We start from the raw sequence: 20,657 nt of genomic DNA on the forward strand, positions 1-20,657 counted from the left end.
ACCTGACATACATGAATTATTCCGCAAATATCAATATTTTCTTAGCACTATCGTTCAAAATATAGAAAACACGGTCAACCATTTTCGTAAATGGCACGAAACGGCATGTCCGCGAGTAAAAAGTTTAAAACTCTGTTTAAATCACAACTATGTTTCATTTCAAGGTATAGTTACTGTTGTCTTAAAAGAAATGTCACTCGCCCGCAAAACTACCTGTAATTAACAGGACAATGATATGATGGAAAGGAAATCATCGACTTTGTTCGGCGTTTTGGCCCAATTTAGATTCAAGCGTTAACAGGTGAAGCACACGCCAAAATAATCCTGATATTTAATTCCTAGATTACGGTAATGTTACCAGAATCCTGGAATAAAACGGGATTATTGAGAAATCGTATGATTTTTTTTTTTTTTTTTTTTTATTATGTTTAACAATATAATTTATTACAGGTTTTGGTTTCACGAGTTTTATAAAATAAAAATTAAATTAACCTAAATAAAACTAAAGTTAAACTAAAGTAAATCTAAAAACGGCCCCTGTGGCATAGTACCGAAGACGCTGGCAGCATTTCCTCGCTGGATTGACAAGCTAATACGCTGAGCGAGGAAGCTGCCAGCTCTTCGGTCGCCGGTGGCGTCTCTTAGTCTCTTCGATAAGTCCTTGAAGAGACTCAGAGCGCCAGGGCCCCACGGACCAAGGGTCTCGACGCCGAATGGAATAAAAATATATTCGGCGCCGAGACCGCTGTATTTTCCTACCTTTATTTTCTCGGCCGCCTCTGCTGCTGCCGCTGCCCTCACAGAGGTTCGGTGGAGATGAGACGGGGCCAGTGTGTCAACGCAAGTTGCGTCCCAAACCAGCACCCGTCCCATATTCCACGGAACCAACGACATCCCATCCGGTCTCTTACCGTCCGTCCTAGATATGCCGGTCGGCTCTAAAAGGGCCGGCACATTGACTGACGCAAGAGACTGGCGGATCACATCGTTGAGGGCAGCATGCCTCGAGAAGCGGCCAGCGCTTCGTTGGCAGGAAAGGCCGTGGTGCCCAAGTCGGTCAACCTCATGGCCACAGGGGCAGCGATGGGGGCGCAGACCGGGACCCCAAGACGAAGAGAAACTGAAATCCGGAGAGTATCGGGGGTTAAAAATGTGCCCAAATTTGGGGAAGGGTGTGCATGGAGCCAGAACCCTGCTTCGCTGGTTCCAGCTGCTAGGAGTCTGGCTCGTCCCTCAGTGTCAGATTGGGCTAGGAGGGAACTAACGGTCAATTTACATATAATGTCGTCCCAGCTCCTTTGAGAATTTGGATATTCGGGAAAATTTTGACCGGGGCAAGCAATTGACCAAGCATTTTTGGCGTCAGCCAAGCCCGCAGCCTCACAGTTTGTTCGTAGGATTTTTCCTATGAGACTGGACGAGCTATGAGCTGACGACAAAAAAGCTGGTAATGCCACACTGGAAATTTTGCGGATCCCTAACCCACCGTGCCGGATGGGAAGGGATCCCTGGGTCCAAGACTGCTCGCTGAGTTTTATATTTAGGACGGATTCTAGGTTAATTTTAATTATAATATCTATTTGTGAAAGAAGATTTTGATTTTTCCAAAGGTGCAGCAGCGAAGCACATAAGTTAATTTCGGGACGAATAGGCAAAACTTTATAACAGTCAAAGCGTAGTGAGGGCTAATTTGGAGCAAACGATGAGAGTGTTCTTCGAATTTGGAAACGCAATTTTGAACATAACTAGGAAAATTTTCTTCGAAGATGGGGGATCCTAGGAGGCAAAGGTTACTCTTGTCGAGTAACTTTATATTAGGCGCGAGAGAGTTGAATTTTTGAACAACGTCATCTTTGTTAATACAGGAATTTTGAATGAATAATTCACACTTATCAAAATTTAGTTGTAGGCCAATGGAGTTAAATCTTTGGATGATCACTGTAAGATCGGCTAGTACAGTGTCGGCGTCGCCTCCTAGGGTCCCGTCATCCAAGTACCAAACATTAAATTTAGATTTCAAATTTTGGATAATAGGATTTATTGCCAAACTAAAAATTGCTGGCCCCAGGGGATCTCCTTGTTGGCAGCCTACTTCTGACGATAATTCGTTTTTTCGGTACATTAATTTCGTTGGATCTGCGTAACAGTGGAGAAGATAGTTATAAATTTCGGGAATGTTAGATTTTGCTTCTGCCAACAAGGTATCTCTGTCCAAAGAATTAAATGCGTTTTTGACGTCAATTTTGAGCAACACTTCGCATTGGTCGTCGCTAAGGAATGTCCGGAGGGCGTGCACGGCGGCTTCGCAACCTCCTTTGATTCCAAAGCCTAATTGAGTCGGTTCGAAAGACTTTTGCAATTTTGGTAGGATATGTCGAACGGCAATTTTGGATGCTAAGCGGCGAAGTGTTGCACCAACAGCAATTGGCCTCACCCCACCATCCTTTTTCGTTAACGCTATTAAATTTGCTCCATATAAAATGGGTACAATTTCAGGGTTAATATTACCTGTGAACATATTATTTATTAATTTTGTGGTGTTATTGATTAATTGTTCGCCAACGTCCCCTAAGGACGGGCATGTCAGATCCTTTAGATGTTGTGGGCTGAGGCCATCGAGTCCTGCTGCAGACCCGGTTTTAAACGAGCAAATGGCATTGAATACCTCAATGTTTTTTCCCAATTAAAACATGAATCCAGAAAGTAAAACTTGTTAACGCATTATGCGTATAGGTACTGTATAAGTACATACTGTTTCGTTAAATAAACGTCGCGTTTTGAACAAGAAAATACAAATGTTAATAATAACACGTTAATCAGATTTTTATAAAATATAAAGCTTGTGTGTATATAATGATGTCACTCTAATTGAATTAGATCAATCCGGGAACTCTGGTGTACGTAGTAGACCCCCAAGAATTGACATTAATGAATGACAAGAGATTACAACTCTGTAGATTTCAGTTTAAGTGAATTTCGTCCTTATGCCAATGCCGATGAAAATGTTGACGGCGGTAAAGCCTTTGTGTTGAATCACGGAAATAAACAACATGAAGCTTTTTATTCTGAATTTCTATTTCCCGTTTTGTTTAAGCCGAATATTTTATCGTTTGTTTTTCGTAATAAAATGCACAAATCATTTTCATATAAATATGTAAAACATACGCGCTGGTCTTCTGGGTGGCCCAGAATCGACGATTTCTTTTCCATCACTATGCAAAGAAGGGTTAACAGGGAAAAATGCTGAGATATATTTTTAGTTTCTCATAGTTTGGAAGGTTAGATGTTCACATACATAATAATCTTTTTTAATAAGTAACTAACTAACCGTACCATTCTTTTAGCTGTTTTTCGTAGTAGGTCTGACACATAAGATTTTATAAGAGCATTTTTTTAATATCATGTCGGTGGCAAATAGGTATACGGTCCGCCTGGTGGATAACGGTCACCGTAACCTATGGACGCCTGCAACTTAGCTTGGGGTAATAACTCCCAATTAGTGCTAAATGCAGTTAATTCGTGTTTGATACACCCCATGAGGTGTAAATAAATCGTAGTGAGCCTAAAAAAATACTTTTTATATTGCATTGCTTAACCACTACGGATAAACACAATTTTGATGACTTGCTGAATTTTAAAGGTTTGGTGGATCGCACTTGTAAAAGCCGTGATAGGATTTGCAAAAACTATTTATTAACTTCAATGTGGCGGGCATTTTTACAACCTTTGAATTCATACTAGGTTACTTATTGGCTACAGTTAGGTGGTACCATATTCTATCATGTCAAATATTTTAACAGAGAAATATGTTTTCCACACCTCTGTGATGGAGCAAACTCGCGAAAGACTCGCTAAGAACCATTTTAAAGATATTATGTAATATTTGCAGGTTTCCAGTAAAAGATTTTCATTTAAATAAATAAATAAAATCACTTTATTTCAGACACAATAGGTCCATATAAATAAACCTTATCTAATTTGTATAGCTGTAATAAATTAATCATATAGTTTTGATTAATTTACATCAGAAGGCAGTGGTTTAAATCAAGAATATTGTGTACAAAAACAGCTAACATTATACTTGTTTGACTGGTCCTTCAGATCGGTCTCTTAATATTAAGCACTGATTCAGTTATATATGTTGAATTGAATGTCATTTCAATCAAAATAATAAGTAACTACATAAATACTGCAATATAATATGTTTTAGGTAATCAGATAATGAAGTCTTTTGGAAATATTTTAAAACAAGTTCGATTCGAGTATGCTGATTAAAAGAAAAATTACGCTCTGGACTAAACTGAAATCCAAGCTTATTAATGAAAAAAACCAGGAAATCTCACGCAGACTGAATTACGAAATATATGGTATAAAATGTATGCTACTTTGACATGAGGGCATATGCCACCAGAAATGAAGGTATGTTTGATTTTTATCAATGCACTGCGAAATGAACATTTTATCAACAAAATGCTTCAGCGAATGGGTATTATTATATTTACTTATACAATGATTTGATGCTTGATTTTTAAGGCTCGGTTTCTATTCGGTTGTACATTTGTAGTACAGGTTGTAGAGTTCAAGTCTAGCCCAAAGCTACTGTCTCTTTAAGAATAGCTAGTGGCTGAGGGCCGTTAGATACTTGCCAATAACTGATATTATTCTTAAGGTTGTTTCATATAGTTTTTAGCTATGTAATTTGCATTTAATGGTTATTTACAGGAGTAACGACGTGTCGAAAATTACGCAAAACAAAAAAAAACTAAACTAGGTGTATAAAGAGTAAGGTAAAGATACGGTAACTCGACTGTATGTATATACATAGCAGTACTTTCCGCGTCTATATATGAAAAACTTGTTTTTCGTGATACTTTTGCTTACAAAACTGCTCCGCGATCGATACGTGTGACGTGTCTCGCTCCACGCTTTTGATTTGGACGTTTCTAGCCGGCACGCGACCGTCACATTTACTTTTGCAATTTGTAAGTTTCTGGGACGCTATAGATATCAGGTTTATAAACATTTGAATCTCACGGGAAGTAGATTAAAAAAATATCTAAGGCACGAAGTTAGCTGTCGTACTATCTGGTGTTTGTGTCAGAAACTTCAAATAGCTTAACAACATATGGTAAAAATGTGATTAATCATTGTTTAATAGTAATTTTATCTATTGATTAAATATAATTTTTAAATTAGGTCAAATCTGTTAGTCAGTTGTATACACAATTATTCATTAGGACCATTCTTCAGGGATAAAATTTATTAGTCCTAACCACCTATTATTTTAAAAGCGGTTCATGATTTCCTCAAACCTTGCCAGGTGCCTCAAACCTTCATGAACTTATCCTCAAAATGGGGTAAGAGAATCTAATAACTATTTTGTAAATGATCATTAAGTATAACAAAGTAGACAGTGGTGCCGTTTGTCCATGTTCAGCCTAGCAATATCAAGTATCTTGAAGCGCTACTACCTATTTACAAAGATCAGAATTGAAGTTGAGGTGTAACAATTATTCATACTATGGTCTTCTAGAGATCCTGGTTTATTTATTATCTGCCTTTAGCTAGTAGCCGCCACTTACAAACTTTGACAGCCGGCACACGGCGGCGGCGCGCCGAGCGGCGCTTACTGTGGCGCCTCGCCTGTAATACAATAATAATTATTAACGTGACGTTCGGATTTCAACCTAAGGTAGGTAGTTGCGCTATTGCCGTAGTAGTGGAGCGCGATATCTCTGCTGATTTGTATTGCTGCCGCAAGTTTAAAAATCCTGGTATATAACTTTATTATTTTACAATTTAGATTTTTTTCAGCCGATCGCAGTGCATACGAAAAAGTTAAAATTGAATATCAATACCAGCTTCTCGATAAACTGGCACTTTTGATCAAGTTATGCAGTCAACTGTTTTACTACCAGAAATATCCAAATGATGTTCATGGAAGCGACAGTCATGTCCCGGTAGAATCCCTATATACACTTTTTTCCCCCGTTTAAATACCATCGGGGTTGAATTACCATAAACACTTAGTACGGCTTAATTGCATTTAGTTGGTCTTAACTACATTTAAAACAAGTTTCAAGTTCTAAGTTTAAAACGAACCTGTTCCCCGTGCGAAGTTTCATCCCCAGTTTAACTCTCGCAAGGTAATATGAAAACCTAAACACCCTGAATTTCCTTGTTTTACATTCTACTGTATTAACTTAACAGGCCTTACGCCTTGAAAAAGTACCATAACAAAAGTATAGGTAATTATAACTAACTGTTGATTATATATAACTAGCTTTTGCCCGCGGCTTCTCTCGCATTAGAAAAAGACAAAATGTAGTATGTCACTCTCCATCCCTTCAACTATCTTCACTTAAAAAATCACGAGTCGAAAAGACGGACAAACAAACAGACACACACACTTTCCCATTTATAATATTAGTATGGATACCTTAATCTTAATTTAAGCTAGTAAAAGAGTCAGACTTCAATTTATTTCGTGTAATATACGTTAAAAAAAATATTTTTTTTTCAAGTGATTGTTGAGTTGAGATAAAGGTACATCCAAATTGGATGTTATTAGATCACAAAAAGCCTGTTAAAGCAAGTAACAGGGATGAAATATTATGGTTTACGTTATATCACACTGAAAAAGTACTAAATTCATGAGCGGTATTTAGAGAATAGGTAAGGCCTCTTAAATTACGCAATATATAATTTTATTAACTCCAAATAAAATATATGCCCCATACATACTCGTGTCTACATTTATCCCCTTTTTAGCCCTATTAGGGGTGTAATTTTTCAACATCTCTTTATATCTGTTGTACACTTTATAAATACAACCTATTTAGTGTGCAAATATCAATATGTATTAGCAAGCTAGTATTCTGGACACAAATCATTTTATGTGTATTAATTTTTTATTATAACTAAGTAGGTACTGAATTTATTGCTTTGAAGAAACTGTTATGACAGCTATTTTGTTTATTAAAAATCTACTTTTGTAAAGCTGAGTTTAGACGTGCAAGTTATTGCTGCAAGTTTTGAAACAGAAGTATATGCAAGAAAGAGATGCAGATAGTTGCCACTCACTCTTACCTATAGTTGCGTCTCAAAACTTTCAGCAATAACTTGCTGGTCTAAACTCAGCTTAACATAGCTACCTATGTTTATAGCTACTTACATATTTTGTATTTTGAGCAAGGGAATAATTTATGTTTGGGAATATTCCCACATTCCCAGAAATAATGAAAATATGCTCGGAAGTATAAGGAATTTACTTTTCTATGTAAGGTACACAGTCTAAATATTTTGTTATATGTTGTAAAAACTTATATTTTGACGTAACCTCAGAAAGTAAAATATGTATATTTCCTTAAAGTGGGAATATTCCCGAGAACGTTGCGGGGCATATTGTCACGTAGGGAATATTTCCGGGAACGACAAAACAAAATATATAAGACATATTAGATACTTGATTACGAGCAGCCCTTGACTCCTCTAAACTGCTAGTACTAAAATATTTTCAGATATTTGTTTTGACATAACATTTTGTATTTTGTTACAGATCAAACAGCGCTAGTGCCAACATCCTCGAACGAAACATTAAAATGGTTGACTCATAGCATTGGTTTTTCACGTTTGCGTCTAGTATCCAACAAAGTGGCTTTAGGAGCAGAAAAATGTTAATGTTGATAATATTGTATTTCATTTCATTTCCCGTATTGACTACCAGGTTAGTCAAAGGTGAAACGACAATGGATTCTAAGTCACCACAACCTATTATCAGCTCCAGAGTTGTACGCACCAAATATGGTGACATCAGGGGGTTCATAGTTACACCTGAGTCCAGGTTTTTAGAACCGGTAGAAGTATTTAGGGGAATCCCATATGCTTCACCACCCGTAGGTTCCTTGAGGTTTATGCCACCGGTGTCAGGAGCTCAATGGTCGGGAGTTAAAATTGCAGAAGAATTTAGCCCAGTTTGCCCTCAAGTGCTTCCAGACATAAGGAACGAAACAGCGGTTCTGAAGAGAATATCAAAAGGAAGGTTGGAATATTTGAAACGCATACTTCCCTTTTTAACAAACCAAGCTGAGGATTGTTTATATTTGAATATCTACGCGCCAGCCCAAGGTAATTTATTATTGTATATCTTGTAGGTTTATAAGTAAATGTAAAGTCAAGTGCAAATATGGGTGTAGTACCACAACTTGCTCAAAATATGTGTTAATTTCTAACAAAACGTCCCATTTTGTCGATTGCCGTAAGGACGTTTTGACCGGTTACTCCTATACAGATACAAGCATATCGTGACTATGGGAACTGATAAAGTGAGACGTTGCACTAAACTTCTACACATATTATGTCCCATATATAGCTCTTCATGTTTTTTTTATTTATTGGGGTAAACAAACAGCCACTACAAGATGTGCTTAGTACTTAAGTCCTATAGTATATTATATAACGGTAACGTTATGAAGGCTATAAAAGTTGAGTACCGCGGTTAGGTCACGAGCTTGCCGAGTGGCCTAAGTAAGGTACGAGACTTTTATAGCCTTCATAATGTTACGATTGTATACTATACTTTTTCTACGACAGCCAAATACATACGTATTCGAGAATAATAAAATGGGTTACTTACGTACTTCATATCATGAATAGGAACATTTGTGCGGATCTTAGGTATTCTGTCCGCAATGTTGATGGCGAGAACTTGTTGCACAATTCTTCAAAATATGCCAACAACGCCGTTTCAGAGAAAGTTGAAACATTTTTTTGCAATTTCCATGTCAAAACAATCATAACATTTTTGGTGACTTTTCAGGTAACAAATTGTCAGTCACTTTGAGCGCCATAGCCTTGATTTCTTCGGAAGTACATTGTTCACCAGAATCACTCATAATCACTTAAGTTTTTGCACAATAACGTCGAATTAAAACAAACTACACAACACCGAAATATGTAGTTCAAATAGTTTCGTCAAAAGTTTACAAATGTCAAACATACCATAGACAAGAGAAATAGAAAATAAGCCGGTTTTCAATTACGAAAAATATGGTTGCGTTCAAGAATATTTAAATATCGAATGTAAAATTATTGGATAAACTTATGATTTTTACCTTTGTTTTGCAATATCTCATATTAAAAACGCATTTCAGTTTATTTTTTCATCTTGATTTAAATTATGAACCTAAATATTATATTATTTATTAAAAGTTACTTATTGCTGCAAATGAAAACATACCTGATAAATGGAAGTTGTGCTTTTAAAAAAAAATTAACAGAACTCCTATATTCATATGATTACTGCTAGCAGTTATCATATGAACCTATAGACAAATAGACTTTCTCATCGTTACTCAAATTAACTTAATTTGGATACCGCTGACAATAATCTAATTGACAGATTTAAGTGCTGGAGTAGAAAAAATTAATACTACGTTTACAATATGTGTGGCCCACACCGCTTACCGCTAATTAATATAAAGTAATTTACATACTACAGATCGGTTCACTCACGAAAACGCATATAATCATATGAATGTTTATCTATTCGCCAACTTAAGACCTATACGACATATTTTTCTGCTACTGGGGGGCGATTTTTGAATCTCGCATGCGGGATTTTGTCACTCAAATACCGGTTGATAACGGTGACTTGCTTATTATTTTCAGTGACAATTTTCTGAATTTGAACGCGTGACTCAAAAATCGGCCCGCTGGTCCTACAGTATCTGGTTATGAAAACACTGATCATATTATCATAACAATACCTATTTCAACATTAGGTCACTATATGAGTTGTGTTGTGAAACACATCAAGGATAAATGTCACATAAATTATGCCTTAAAAAGATTCTAAAGCTTGAACACGCCAAAAGATCAGGGGCACAAGTATGTGCTTATATTTTTTTATCCACATGGTATACAAGCTATCTTCTTACAAACTTTTAAACTCCATGGTAGGGTAAAATCACCAAATGATGAACAGTTAAGCGAATTTCCTAACTTTGACAATTTCTTTCTATATATGGTGTAACTCATTTCCAACATTTTTTTTGTGATACCGCATTTAATTGAGTTTAGAATAATCTACTTTCGGGACTCGTGTTATTATTCAGTAATTTTATAAAAATAATTATATGTAAAAAGGGGTAAAAATTCCCAGTAGTTGAACAACGTGCCCTATCTCTGAACGATTTCACCCCGATAGATGAACCAGCATATAGTTAGTATAATGTACTCAATATATGCACAATATAACTCCAATAGATGAACAGGCGGGGACAAAAGTAGCATTTGTGGGATACAGTTTAACTTTGCGCCTATTATAAATGCATTGGTATATATATATATATATATATATATATATATATATATATATATATATATAATGTTCTTACAATATTTATAAATAGCAATCGTTAGTTAAAAATTTAAAAAATATTCTGTAAATTATAGCGTTAACTTTTGCAACCATTACCTAAAACTTGAACGATTGAATTTAGTTGGTTCATGCTCTGGACACAACATTAATGAATAGGACGAACTAATTTGATGCAAAATTCATTTACTGAAACCCTCAAAGAACGCAACCTAAAAGATGAACCAGTAAATTTTCCTAGTTCATGTTTTGGGTACAGATTCTTTAGTTGAACAATCCCGTTTTCATACAGATTTAAACTTAAATAAATCCTTATTAAATAAAAAAAAAGCTATGTTCATCCTTTGGTTAAAAAATCAACTACCAACAAAATAAAATTATCAAAATAGTCCAACAATGTTCTTGAAAACATGTACATAAACTTAAAAACATGTGATACCTATTTGTTCTGAGTTTGTGAATTTTTTTCTCTTTATTGGAGAATCCAGGATAACGCAAGGAAGATGATGATGATGATTGGAGAATCAAACAGGAATAAATGTACATAAAACATAACACTCGAGTGGGTATAGGTAAACATACATCTACCCCTTAAAAGTTCTCACTAAAACATATGGGTTATAAAGTAATTAACAGTACCTATTCTAAAATATATAAAATTAATTAAATAGGGCTAAGCGTGTCATCAACTGTTCCGTCACTTCAAAAGGGATACGTGGATATAAACAAAACAAAATAGAGGATGCTCAACGAAAAAGAGTGCGTACGCTGCTAAAACTCTGTGACAATAAAAAGAAATAAATAAAAACCTTTTCAACTTCCACGCGCGTTGAATTTGAAACATTTAACAAAAAAGCTTGATTTATAATTTCAGCTAAAAGGGGCCAAATTTTCAGCTGAGGGAACTTTTAAACGAGCAATTTTCTCTTATGGACTCGTTTGCATGTTGTATTATTATTATTATACCTTACTACGGTGATTTTAGGCGATACTATAAATTGTATCTCATGAATACTAAAAATGTTTTTATTATTATTAACAGACTATTTCAGTTGTTCCACAATAACTACTACTTATTAATAATTTATAAACTGATTATACTTTTAAGTTATATTAAATTTAGTATGTTCGTTTATTTTTAGGGTAAGCTTAATAGTTTGTAGCTTATAATTTATAAGTTTAAATTTTCGTTTTGGTTTGTAATTTTATTCAAAGCCCTAATTTTATTGTTTTTATTATATTTTATAATGCAATAAATTAGTATTTATTTTCTTTACAAATAAATATCAATATTATATAACTTTTAAAATAAATTACTACAAACGAAATCAAAATATTACATATGTACGGTATGGGGAGGCCAAAACCATCTTAATTACGTCAGTTTACCAATATCTTAGCTGATCTTAGCCACAGATGTCATCTTAGCATTGTAACTACCCGTGATACGCGGAAACTCAAAAAAATACTTACCTGTCGTGTCTCCATTGCGCGCGGGCGCGGCCGCCCCGCGATGATCGAGCGGTTGCCGCGCATAATCTGTCCGTACCTACAGCTTAACAGGTCACTGTAACTTTAGAGATGTACATAATATGGCGTGTAGGTACCTTTTATCTAATACTAGCTTTTGCCCGCGTCTTCGCTCGCGTTAAATTCGATAATTGCGGAATGCTCTATACAAACTTTCACCCCTATTTTAGGGAAGTGGGGGATTCGAAAGAGACAAAAAGTAGCCTATGTCACTCTCTATCCCTTCAACTAACTCCACTTTAAAAAAATCAAAGGCGGACAAACAAACAGGCACACACACTTTCCTATTTATAAAAAAAAGAAAATTATAAGTAGTACACCTATTATAGTATGGATTACATTATTTTTCTTATTTTTTTTTGTTATGAGAATGTAATGACCTATAAACTGAGATACATTTTATATGTGACACTTAAAATAAAATAAAAAAACCGGTCAAGTGCGAGTCGGACTCGCTCACCGAGGGTTCCGTACAAACTTTCAATAGTTGAATCATCAAAATGTTATTCATAGAACTCTACAGATTTGACTAAATCCCTCAGGACTCAATTTCCCACATAACAAGTAATATTTTAATATACAATTTTATTGTTAGACAACGTCCAAATAAAATCAAGACTATTCGACTTCAATAGTTTACAACTTACGACATGTCGCAAGGACGCTCCTGAACCGACCTCATTATATCAGGAAAAACGCGATGTAGGAAATGAGCGTTCAACGTACAGCGACATCTGTCGGCAAATTGAGTAAACTAATGCGCGCGAGATGGTATGGAAGATGATTTTTATGGAATAATTGTTTATTGCGTGAACCGATTTTAACCATTTTGCCTCTATTTGAAAGCAGGTAATTTAATTGTTATTTTGTTAAAAAATACAGGTACAATAAACACCCGCAAGGGTGTTGAAATTGAAAATGTAAATCTGAAAGTTTTATAAATAAATAAAAAAAGTTTTCAAGATACGTGTACGATTTTATTTTTCCTGTAATATTCATTATAATAGCCATGTTTGGTGAAAATTTCATAAATTTATGTTAGTAAACTTCGGAGATAAGGGGGGGAACGGTATTATTTTTTACATTTTCCTTCAAAAAACATTTTTTTTCCACAACCAAAAAATTATAAAAAATAGTTTTGATATGTACAATTTGAGCTCTTTCTAACGATACCCCACTTGACCTAGTTACTTGAAATTTTCAGTTTGCCCCCCTTTCATTTTGGCCATTTTCTATCATTTATATTAATTAATTAAAAAAATATACTTTCAACTTGTAGAGGTTCACAATGTTTATAACTATTCCAAATTTCATATCGATAGCATAAGTAGTTCTCGAGATATTTAACAATGTGACAGACGGACAGACAGACAGACAGAGTCGCTCCATAAGGGTTCCTGTTGTACCTTTATGGTACCAAACCCTAAAAACGAATAAAATAATGTCAGTATGTGAGGTGTGCAATAATAGTTATTTGTTTTACAAGGGTGCAAAGTAGTTGTTTAACCGCACGTGCCAATATTGATACCTCAGCAAGCGAAATATTCCAATATTGAACCGCGAACGTAGCGAGTGGTTCAAAAAGTGGAATCTTGAGCGAGGTTAAACAAACTTAGCCACCGAGTGAAACACAAAATTTTTCACCACACCAACACGAACAAAATACTGATTATAAAACATCAAAATAAATCAAATCCACCAATTTATTCAATATTTATGATTCAAAATCATCATTTTATAGGTAAAATCTAGCAGCCAGGTTAAGACATCGAGTTAAAATTTGTATGAAATTACTTTGCCCCCTTGTGGATAAAATGCAATTTTGCTATCTGTTTTCGAATAGCAAAGAAAGCCTTTACCAGTTGGTGTGATGAAAAGAGTATTGTATTGTATTGTCATTTGTTCTCTGGTTAAAATACTGGTTGATCAATTTGTGAGATGAACCCAGATATTCATTCCTGGGTCATGGTTGTTTTAGGGTTTTTTTTCTATGTCCTTACTGCAGTTACTGGATTTTTTTAAAGGCCGTTTTTTAGTTTTTACCTAATCCGCAAATTAAAAATGCAGCCAACCCTGGCCACTATGGGACTTGAACCAATACATTACCAGTTCTATTAGGTATATCTGCATTTATACCTACATTGCGAGTTCCACAATAAAGAAAGGAAAAGTCTATATTTTATAATCCAACATAATTATGATTGTATTGAAATTGTTCGTAATCTATATGTACATGTAATCGTTTTACAATGTAGCCTCTTGAGGACCCCATGATAAATTTCGTTCGCTTCAATTTCCGACGGAGAAGGCGTAGAGGTCACTGGAAGTATTTATAGAACAATCCAGTTTGCTAAGTCAGGCCTGTCTATATGATGATTTCTAATAAAAGAAATGGTGAAATTTCTGAAACTATCGTTCCTCCAGCAGCCTGAAAGATGTCTCAATCATTAGCATCAACCACGTGAAACAGATTGTGCGTTTTGGCTCACTATACCAGAATTGGTTCGTCGCTGGTTTTCATACATGGGGGTTCAATGATAGGAGGTTCATTATACGCTCAAATAATTAGTCAGTGGGGCTTCTAAATATGTATTGACTATCTCAATCACAATTTAAAAGAGATAGGTATTAGTTGCTGTTGCTTAACTTAAAATCATAAAACTAGGTATGTATTAGGGGCAGGGACGACATTTGTGAAGTTATTTATATCGTAGTTAGACTAGAAATATCATGTAAGCATGTAAGATAGTTTATGACAACAGAGAAAACCGGCCAAGTGCGATTAAAAGACCTTTCCATTGATACCCCACACGGGTATGTACATCGAAAAAAAAAATTTTCATCCCTCAGTTACATGTATGGGGGCCCCACCCCCAATTCTTTTTTTTTACTATTTAGTGTCATAATTTTGTAGCGGTTCATACAACACATATTCCCATCAAATTTCATCACTGTAGTACTTATAGTTTCCGAGTAAATCGGCTGTGACAGACGGACAGACGGACAGACGGACAGACGGACAGACGGACATGACGAAACTATAAGGGTTCCGTTTTTGCCATTTTGGCTACGGAACCCTAAAAAACGTGGAGCGCCCAGCTGGCATTGACAAGAGTAAATAGTTGTTTAGTAGAGAGACCGAGTTAGTAGTGTACAGTTTACTAAAGCACACAAACAAATACGTAGACTCTCAGTAATCTAAGCCCTTTTCAATTGTAATTGAAGCAAAAAAATAGTACGTTCGGTAACTGTGCGAAATCTACGGCGATTTCATAGAGCTATTATTTTTTATCAAACGTCTTATTCCAAACGATTTGATCATAAGCGATTAAACGTGTTTACTAAGTAGATAAGTACATAAAGATGACTTAAAATTAAAACAATGACTATCACACCCAGAATCGCTCAAGCTTCTCACTTAACGCACTTAACGCCATAAGCGTGGAACAAAAAAACTTGATTTATCCGTTTCTTCCCGATCCATCATGTTTCAGATAAGGCGAGGGATATCTCCCGCCCGAGGATTGGAAATTTACGCTGAATCCGAACAAGTGCTATACTTTTCTTCTTATTGTTCTGAGTTGAAAAAGGGCTGTGATGCATACCTACAGATGATGATAGTACGTAACTGTAAAAACGTAATGCTTTTACCGTAAAAAAAAGTTCAAGAAATAATATTTAAGTATTAAAATGTATCCTTTTCTTCATATATTGCAGGTATTAAAATAAATACTTGAGCCTTTATACTTTCCCTGCTGGGCACAGGCCTCCACTTATGTATGAGAGAGCTCGGGCTTTAGTCCCCACGCTAGCCCAATGCGGATTGGGGACTTCATACACCTTTGAATTCCTTCATTTGAAAGTCGTTCGTCATATATACTCGGCCACCACCACTTTTTACAAAGGTATCAATCTATAAAAAAAAATCTTAAACGATGTTAGGTAAAGAAAGAAAGGCAGAAAAAGTTTATTTGTAGGGATGTACCGACTAGTCGCCGACTAGTCGGGAAAGCCGACTATCCGGCCACATTTGTAGTCGGCGATTAGTCGGCGACTAGTCGGCAAAAAAGGCAGATTAGTCGGCCCCTTATAAGTGATAAAAAAACAGGACAAAAATAAATTAACAGCCGATATAGTTGTATTGTGTACCTATTGGTTTATGCCTTTGTTACTCAAAACAAGAAATATCTGTGATCATTACAGAAATAAATGGCCCACATTGAAATTCAAACCTAGGACTGTCGATTTCATAGCCAGGATCAATACCCACTAAGCCAACCCGCTAGTTAAAAAATAAAAAAATTCTCATAGAACTTAGAACGTGTAAAAATAATGAAAATTGCGATTTAATGATTAAAAAATCTGGTGATTTTAGTCGAACATTATGTTCTGGCCGACTAGCCGACTAGTCGGCCGACTAATCGGCCACCTAACCGCCGACTAGTCGGTAGTCGGCCAAATCAATAGTCGGTACATCCCTATTTATTTGTTGTATTAAAACTTAACCTATTAGATCATAGTCTATACACCAAAATGGATGCCACTCAGCATATGCCAATGACTAAGATAGCCATGTCGCTGGTTTTCAGGGCAACCTAGTCATTATTAGTTATAGCATATAAATATGTTGCCACGCCCTAATAGGGTCCATGAGCACACCTACTTTGTAACATCTTATAACACCATGGATGCAATAAAGAAATATGAATATGAATATGAATATGAATATTACCCATCAAGATCGTCAATGACAGACAGTTATGAAGACGTGAAGAGGAGTGAAAAGAAGAAATGGAAATATGAAAAGAAGTGGCCCGCCGAGTTTCTTGCCGGTCCCATAGTGGATTCCTCCAACTTATGGGGGACTATAATCTTTTCGAGGCTGAGGCGTAGGGTTAGAGCCGGCGTAGGTTTATTTGACGTTCATTTGCGCATTGAAATATGCTTATTTGAAAAATAAATATTCTACTTTCATTTAATTTTTCATTTACCATGTGCGTGTCAGACCACGCTTAAAAGCTTCTAGCGGGGCCGTCCACATACTACGTCACACAAAATTTCGATTTTGTACCTCCGCGAAAATATTCAAAATACTTTTGTGAAAGGCGGTGATGGCCGAGTGGATATGACGCCCTAATTTCAATCTGGAGGTCGCAGGTTCAAATCTTGACTCCTTCCTCCCAATTATTTTTTCTGAACTTACGTACGAAATATGATTTAATATTCACTTATCACTAGCTTTTCGGCGAAGGAAAACATCGTGAGGAGACCTGCATACATCAGCGAAGGAATTCAAACTATTTAAAGCAGTATGTGAAGCCCCAATCTGCAATGGGCTAGCGTGGGGATTACAGCTCGAGCCCTCTCATGCATGAGAGAAGGCCTGTGCCCAGCATTGGGCATAGACAGGCTCAATTCTTTTTATTCATTGCCTATAATGTATTTATGTTGCGCCATAGGTATTTGTTAATAACACTTTATATTATGATTCGGCTCGGTCATCCGTACTTCCCATCCGCGACAATAATGTACTATTTCCATAGCATTCATAGACGTCGTCACTGCGGTACCATATCTATAACAGCGTTTGTGGTACCCCTTTATTACCAGTTCGCTGGTTGGCTCACATAAAAATAATATATCGATATTACTTTGCGAAGTCGATAGTCCATCTGTCAGTACGTACCTACTTGCGAAGAGCATATTAGTTTTCTAATAGCCGCCTTAATAGTACTTGGGGGAAATGAAACTAGTTTAGTTATGGAGTGTTTTATGTTTTGTTATCGCCGTATTAACCCTGTTTCTTACAAAAGCCGTTACTTGAAATAAAGGGGTTGTTTTGTAAGTGCTATGCCTTGCATAAACAATAAGTAAATAGGTACTTGTGGGACGGCTCAGCTAAATACCAATTCGCCTCTTTAGACTCAGTAGAGCGCAGAGCCAGGAGGATGATTGGCGACAAGAAGCTAACGGTTAAGCTACAGTCTTTGCCCCATCGGCGGAAAGTCTGTTGGTGTTTTTAAAGGCCGCCCTTAAATCTCAAGGAAGGTGGTTCCCAATTCGTCCGTTTTTTTATGTTTGTTCCACTATATCTCCGCCGTTACTGGACCGATTTTGAATTTTTTTTTTATTGAATGTATATGCATACAGATTGGTCCCATTTTTATCAGAACCCAGTTCTGATGATGGGATCCTAGAGAAATCGAGGGAACTCCTCAAATCTGAAAAGCATACATATGGTGATTTTTGTGTTTTTATAAGAACAGCATGCACTTACGTCCATAACAGTGACATTTGGTGCAGTTGAACTGCTGATGAAGATTAGAACGAAACTCCTTAAATCTGAACGGCACGCTTATAAGGACTTTGGTATTTTTATAAGAACAGCTTGCGTTCACGTTCAGAACAGTGACATTTGGTGCAGTGGAACTTCTGAAGATGATCATAACGGAACTCCTCAGATCTGAACGACACACTTATAGTGACTTTCGTATTTTTATAGGGACAGCATGCATTTAAGTTCAGAACAGTCACATTTATTTGTTAGGAGATTTGTTCTGTTTGTTATGCTTACATATTGAGTTTTCAAATTTTTGTCAAGCTGGATTTCTTATTGTGATGTGGGACGTTGAATGAAACGACTGTCTCGGAGTATAGAGTTATAATGTCTAGAATAACATATGTAACCTGCTTATATAGTCTAGTTGAGGTGGGGCGTAGCAGTCGTAGCACACACTACACCTTCCCTGTTAATGAAAAAAAAGTTTATTTACTACATATAAACTCTTTTTTTTAACTAAGCAAAAGATAAAATATCTTATACTAGCAAATTATATAAAACATACAAAAAAAAAACAAAGTAAAAAATAAAAATATCAAGGAAATTAGGAAATATCAATGATTTTAAAAATTTGAAGTAAATTATTTTCAAAGATGGTTAAAATAGTTAAGTGCCAATATTTATAAATACCAATTATAATATTCAAAGTCATTTGCAACATTTAAATATGTTACAAAAAGAGTTCATACTAAAAAAAAGTACATTAAAAACTCAAAATAAATGTTTTTTTTAATTAATTACACATTTAAAATTACAATTAAAATTTTTAAGTAAATTTTATACCAACGTGGCACGTTGATAACGAAACAGTAAACAAGAGAAAATTATAATGTCTATACTTACATTACATTATACATTTAGAAATATAAAAAATAATATTGTTATTTAGTCAAGTCCTTAATTGTTACATTACATACGTATGTGTTATTAAGTTTCTTTGTCACTGTTCAGTTCGGTACCTTATTATTCTCAAAATTGCGCATTTTTATTTTCATAATTTATATTTCATGACGTCCTTTCATAATAACTTGTATACTTCACTATTTAACGTGCATCTAAAGCGTGCAATACTTGGCAAGGGTACACAACGCATTACTTACCTGGTCGGCCGACCTTACTATTATATTTATTTATTTATTTGCTCAGGATACAAGGATATTTATTTTTAAGCGCGCACACATACAACATATTTACTCATACAGGCAGTTCTTTTAACACGTCCTTACATAATAACCTTCCATGTGTCCAAGGATTCTTCACGATTGATGCTCGATCAAATCATGATCAGACCTCCTAGGATTCCCTACCTGCCTTGTATCCTGGCATACCCTTGCTATACCTCATCGCTCATGGCCCCTCTTGGGCAGCCGAAGAGACGATAGGCATATTTATTTTTATCTTCAGTTACAGTCATTAAAAAAAAAAAAAAACTTCCAAATACCAGCCACAATTAATCTAACACCATGTAAACTTCAACAAATAAGGATTTCAACAACCCTTGGTTGATCAGACCAGTCGCTCTTTGAAAAACTTATCTGCTTCAGTTTACTCGACTTCCAAAATCTCGTTCACATACTTACTTAAATCCAAAACACAACCCATTCCTTTCTACGTTACCCTTTACAATTACCAACATTAATAAAACCACTAACCAATAAAATCCGTCACAAAATAAAAACAAAGCTTGAACATTCCTATACCTAAATAACAAAAACATTTCATATACCAGTAGTCCATTTTACATCCAATGTAAGTACAATAATTCAACTTCCCTCTTTTAACATTTTACAAAACCATTAAATCTTAAATCTGTTTATTTTCCACATTATAACGTCATTGCCATGATTATTATATTCTTAAATCCGTGTAAACATATTATAGTAAATCCAAGAAAACATCATATGTATATTACCTACCTTACATTAAAGTACATTATTATTTATTACAACATATAGTTCTAAGTACTAATTTTCAATTGAATATGGTCAAAAGTCGGTAAGTTTCTATATTTTCTATATGCAATAATTGTTAAGTTTGAATAAGATAAATTTAAAGTGGTCTAAATTATTGCACAATATATTCATAATGCATTATGTTGAAACTGAAATTTGAGACGTAATAACAGAAGCTACATACCAATTCCTTATACGTGAACACGTGTCGCGAATGACGCGGCCCACCTGTACGTTATGACGAATGTTGTATCCAGGTGCAGAAATTATTTTGTTAAGTTTATAATTTGAATTACAGAATGCAAAGTTGAGATTAAATGATACAATCAATTACTATTATTGTGCTAAAAAAATTTAATTAACACGTGCCATGCTTTTAACCATATTATACACTGTAACTACTATTTCGTCATCAAGTAGCATATTAAGTTTTTAAAAATAACAATACATACTTACT

At 35.3% G+C, this 20,657-nt stretch overlaps 1 protein-coding gene across 1 annotated transcript in view; it reads left to right on the forward strand.

Annotated features, from left to right (window-relative positions):
- The window catches only part of LOC125240881 (neuroligin-4, Y-linked-like), a 77,989-nt gene that overhangs the window by 22,201 nt on the left and 35,131 nt on the right, over window positions 1–20,657 (forward strand). Inside the window, exon 3 of the mRNA XM_048149031.1 lies at window positions 7,559–8,127. Within this exon, the coding sequence (XP_048004988.1) occupies window positions 7,674–8,127 (454 nt within the window). The 5' untranslated portion in view covers window positions 7,559–7,673. The remainder of the gene's footprint in view (window positions 1–7,558; window positions 8,128–20,657) is intronic.

This window comes from Leguminivora glycinivorella, chromosome Z (assembly GCF_023078275.1).
Source record: "Leguminivora glycinivorella isolate SPB_JAAS2020 chromosome Z, LegGlyc_1.1, whole genome shotgun sequence".
Lineage (NCBI taxonomy): Eukaryota > Metazoa > Arthropoda > Insecta > Lepidoptera > Tortricidae > Leguminivora > Leguminivora glycinivorella.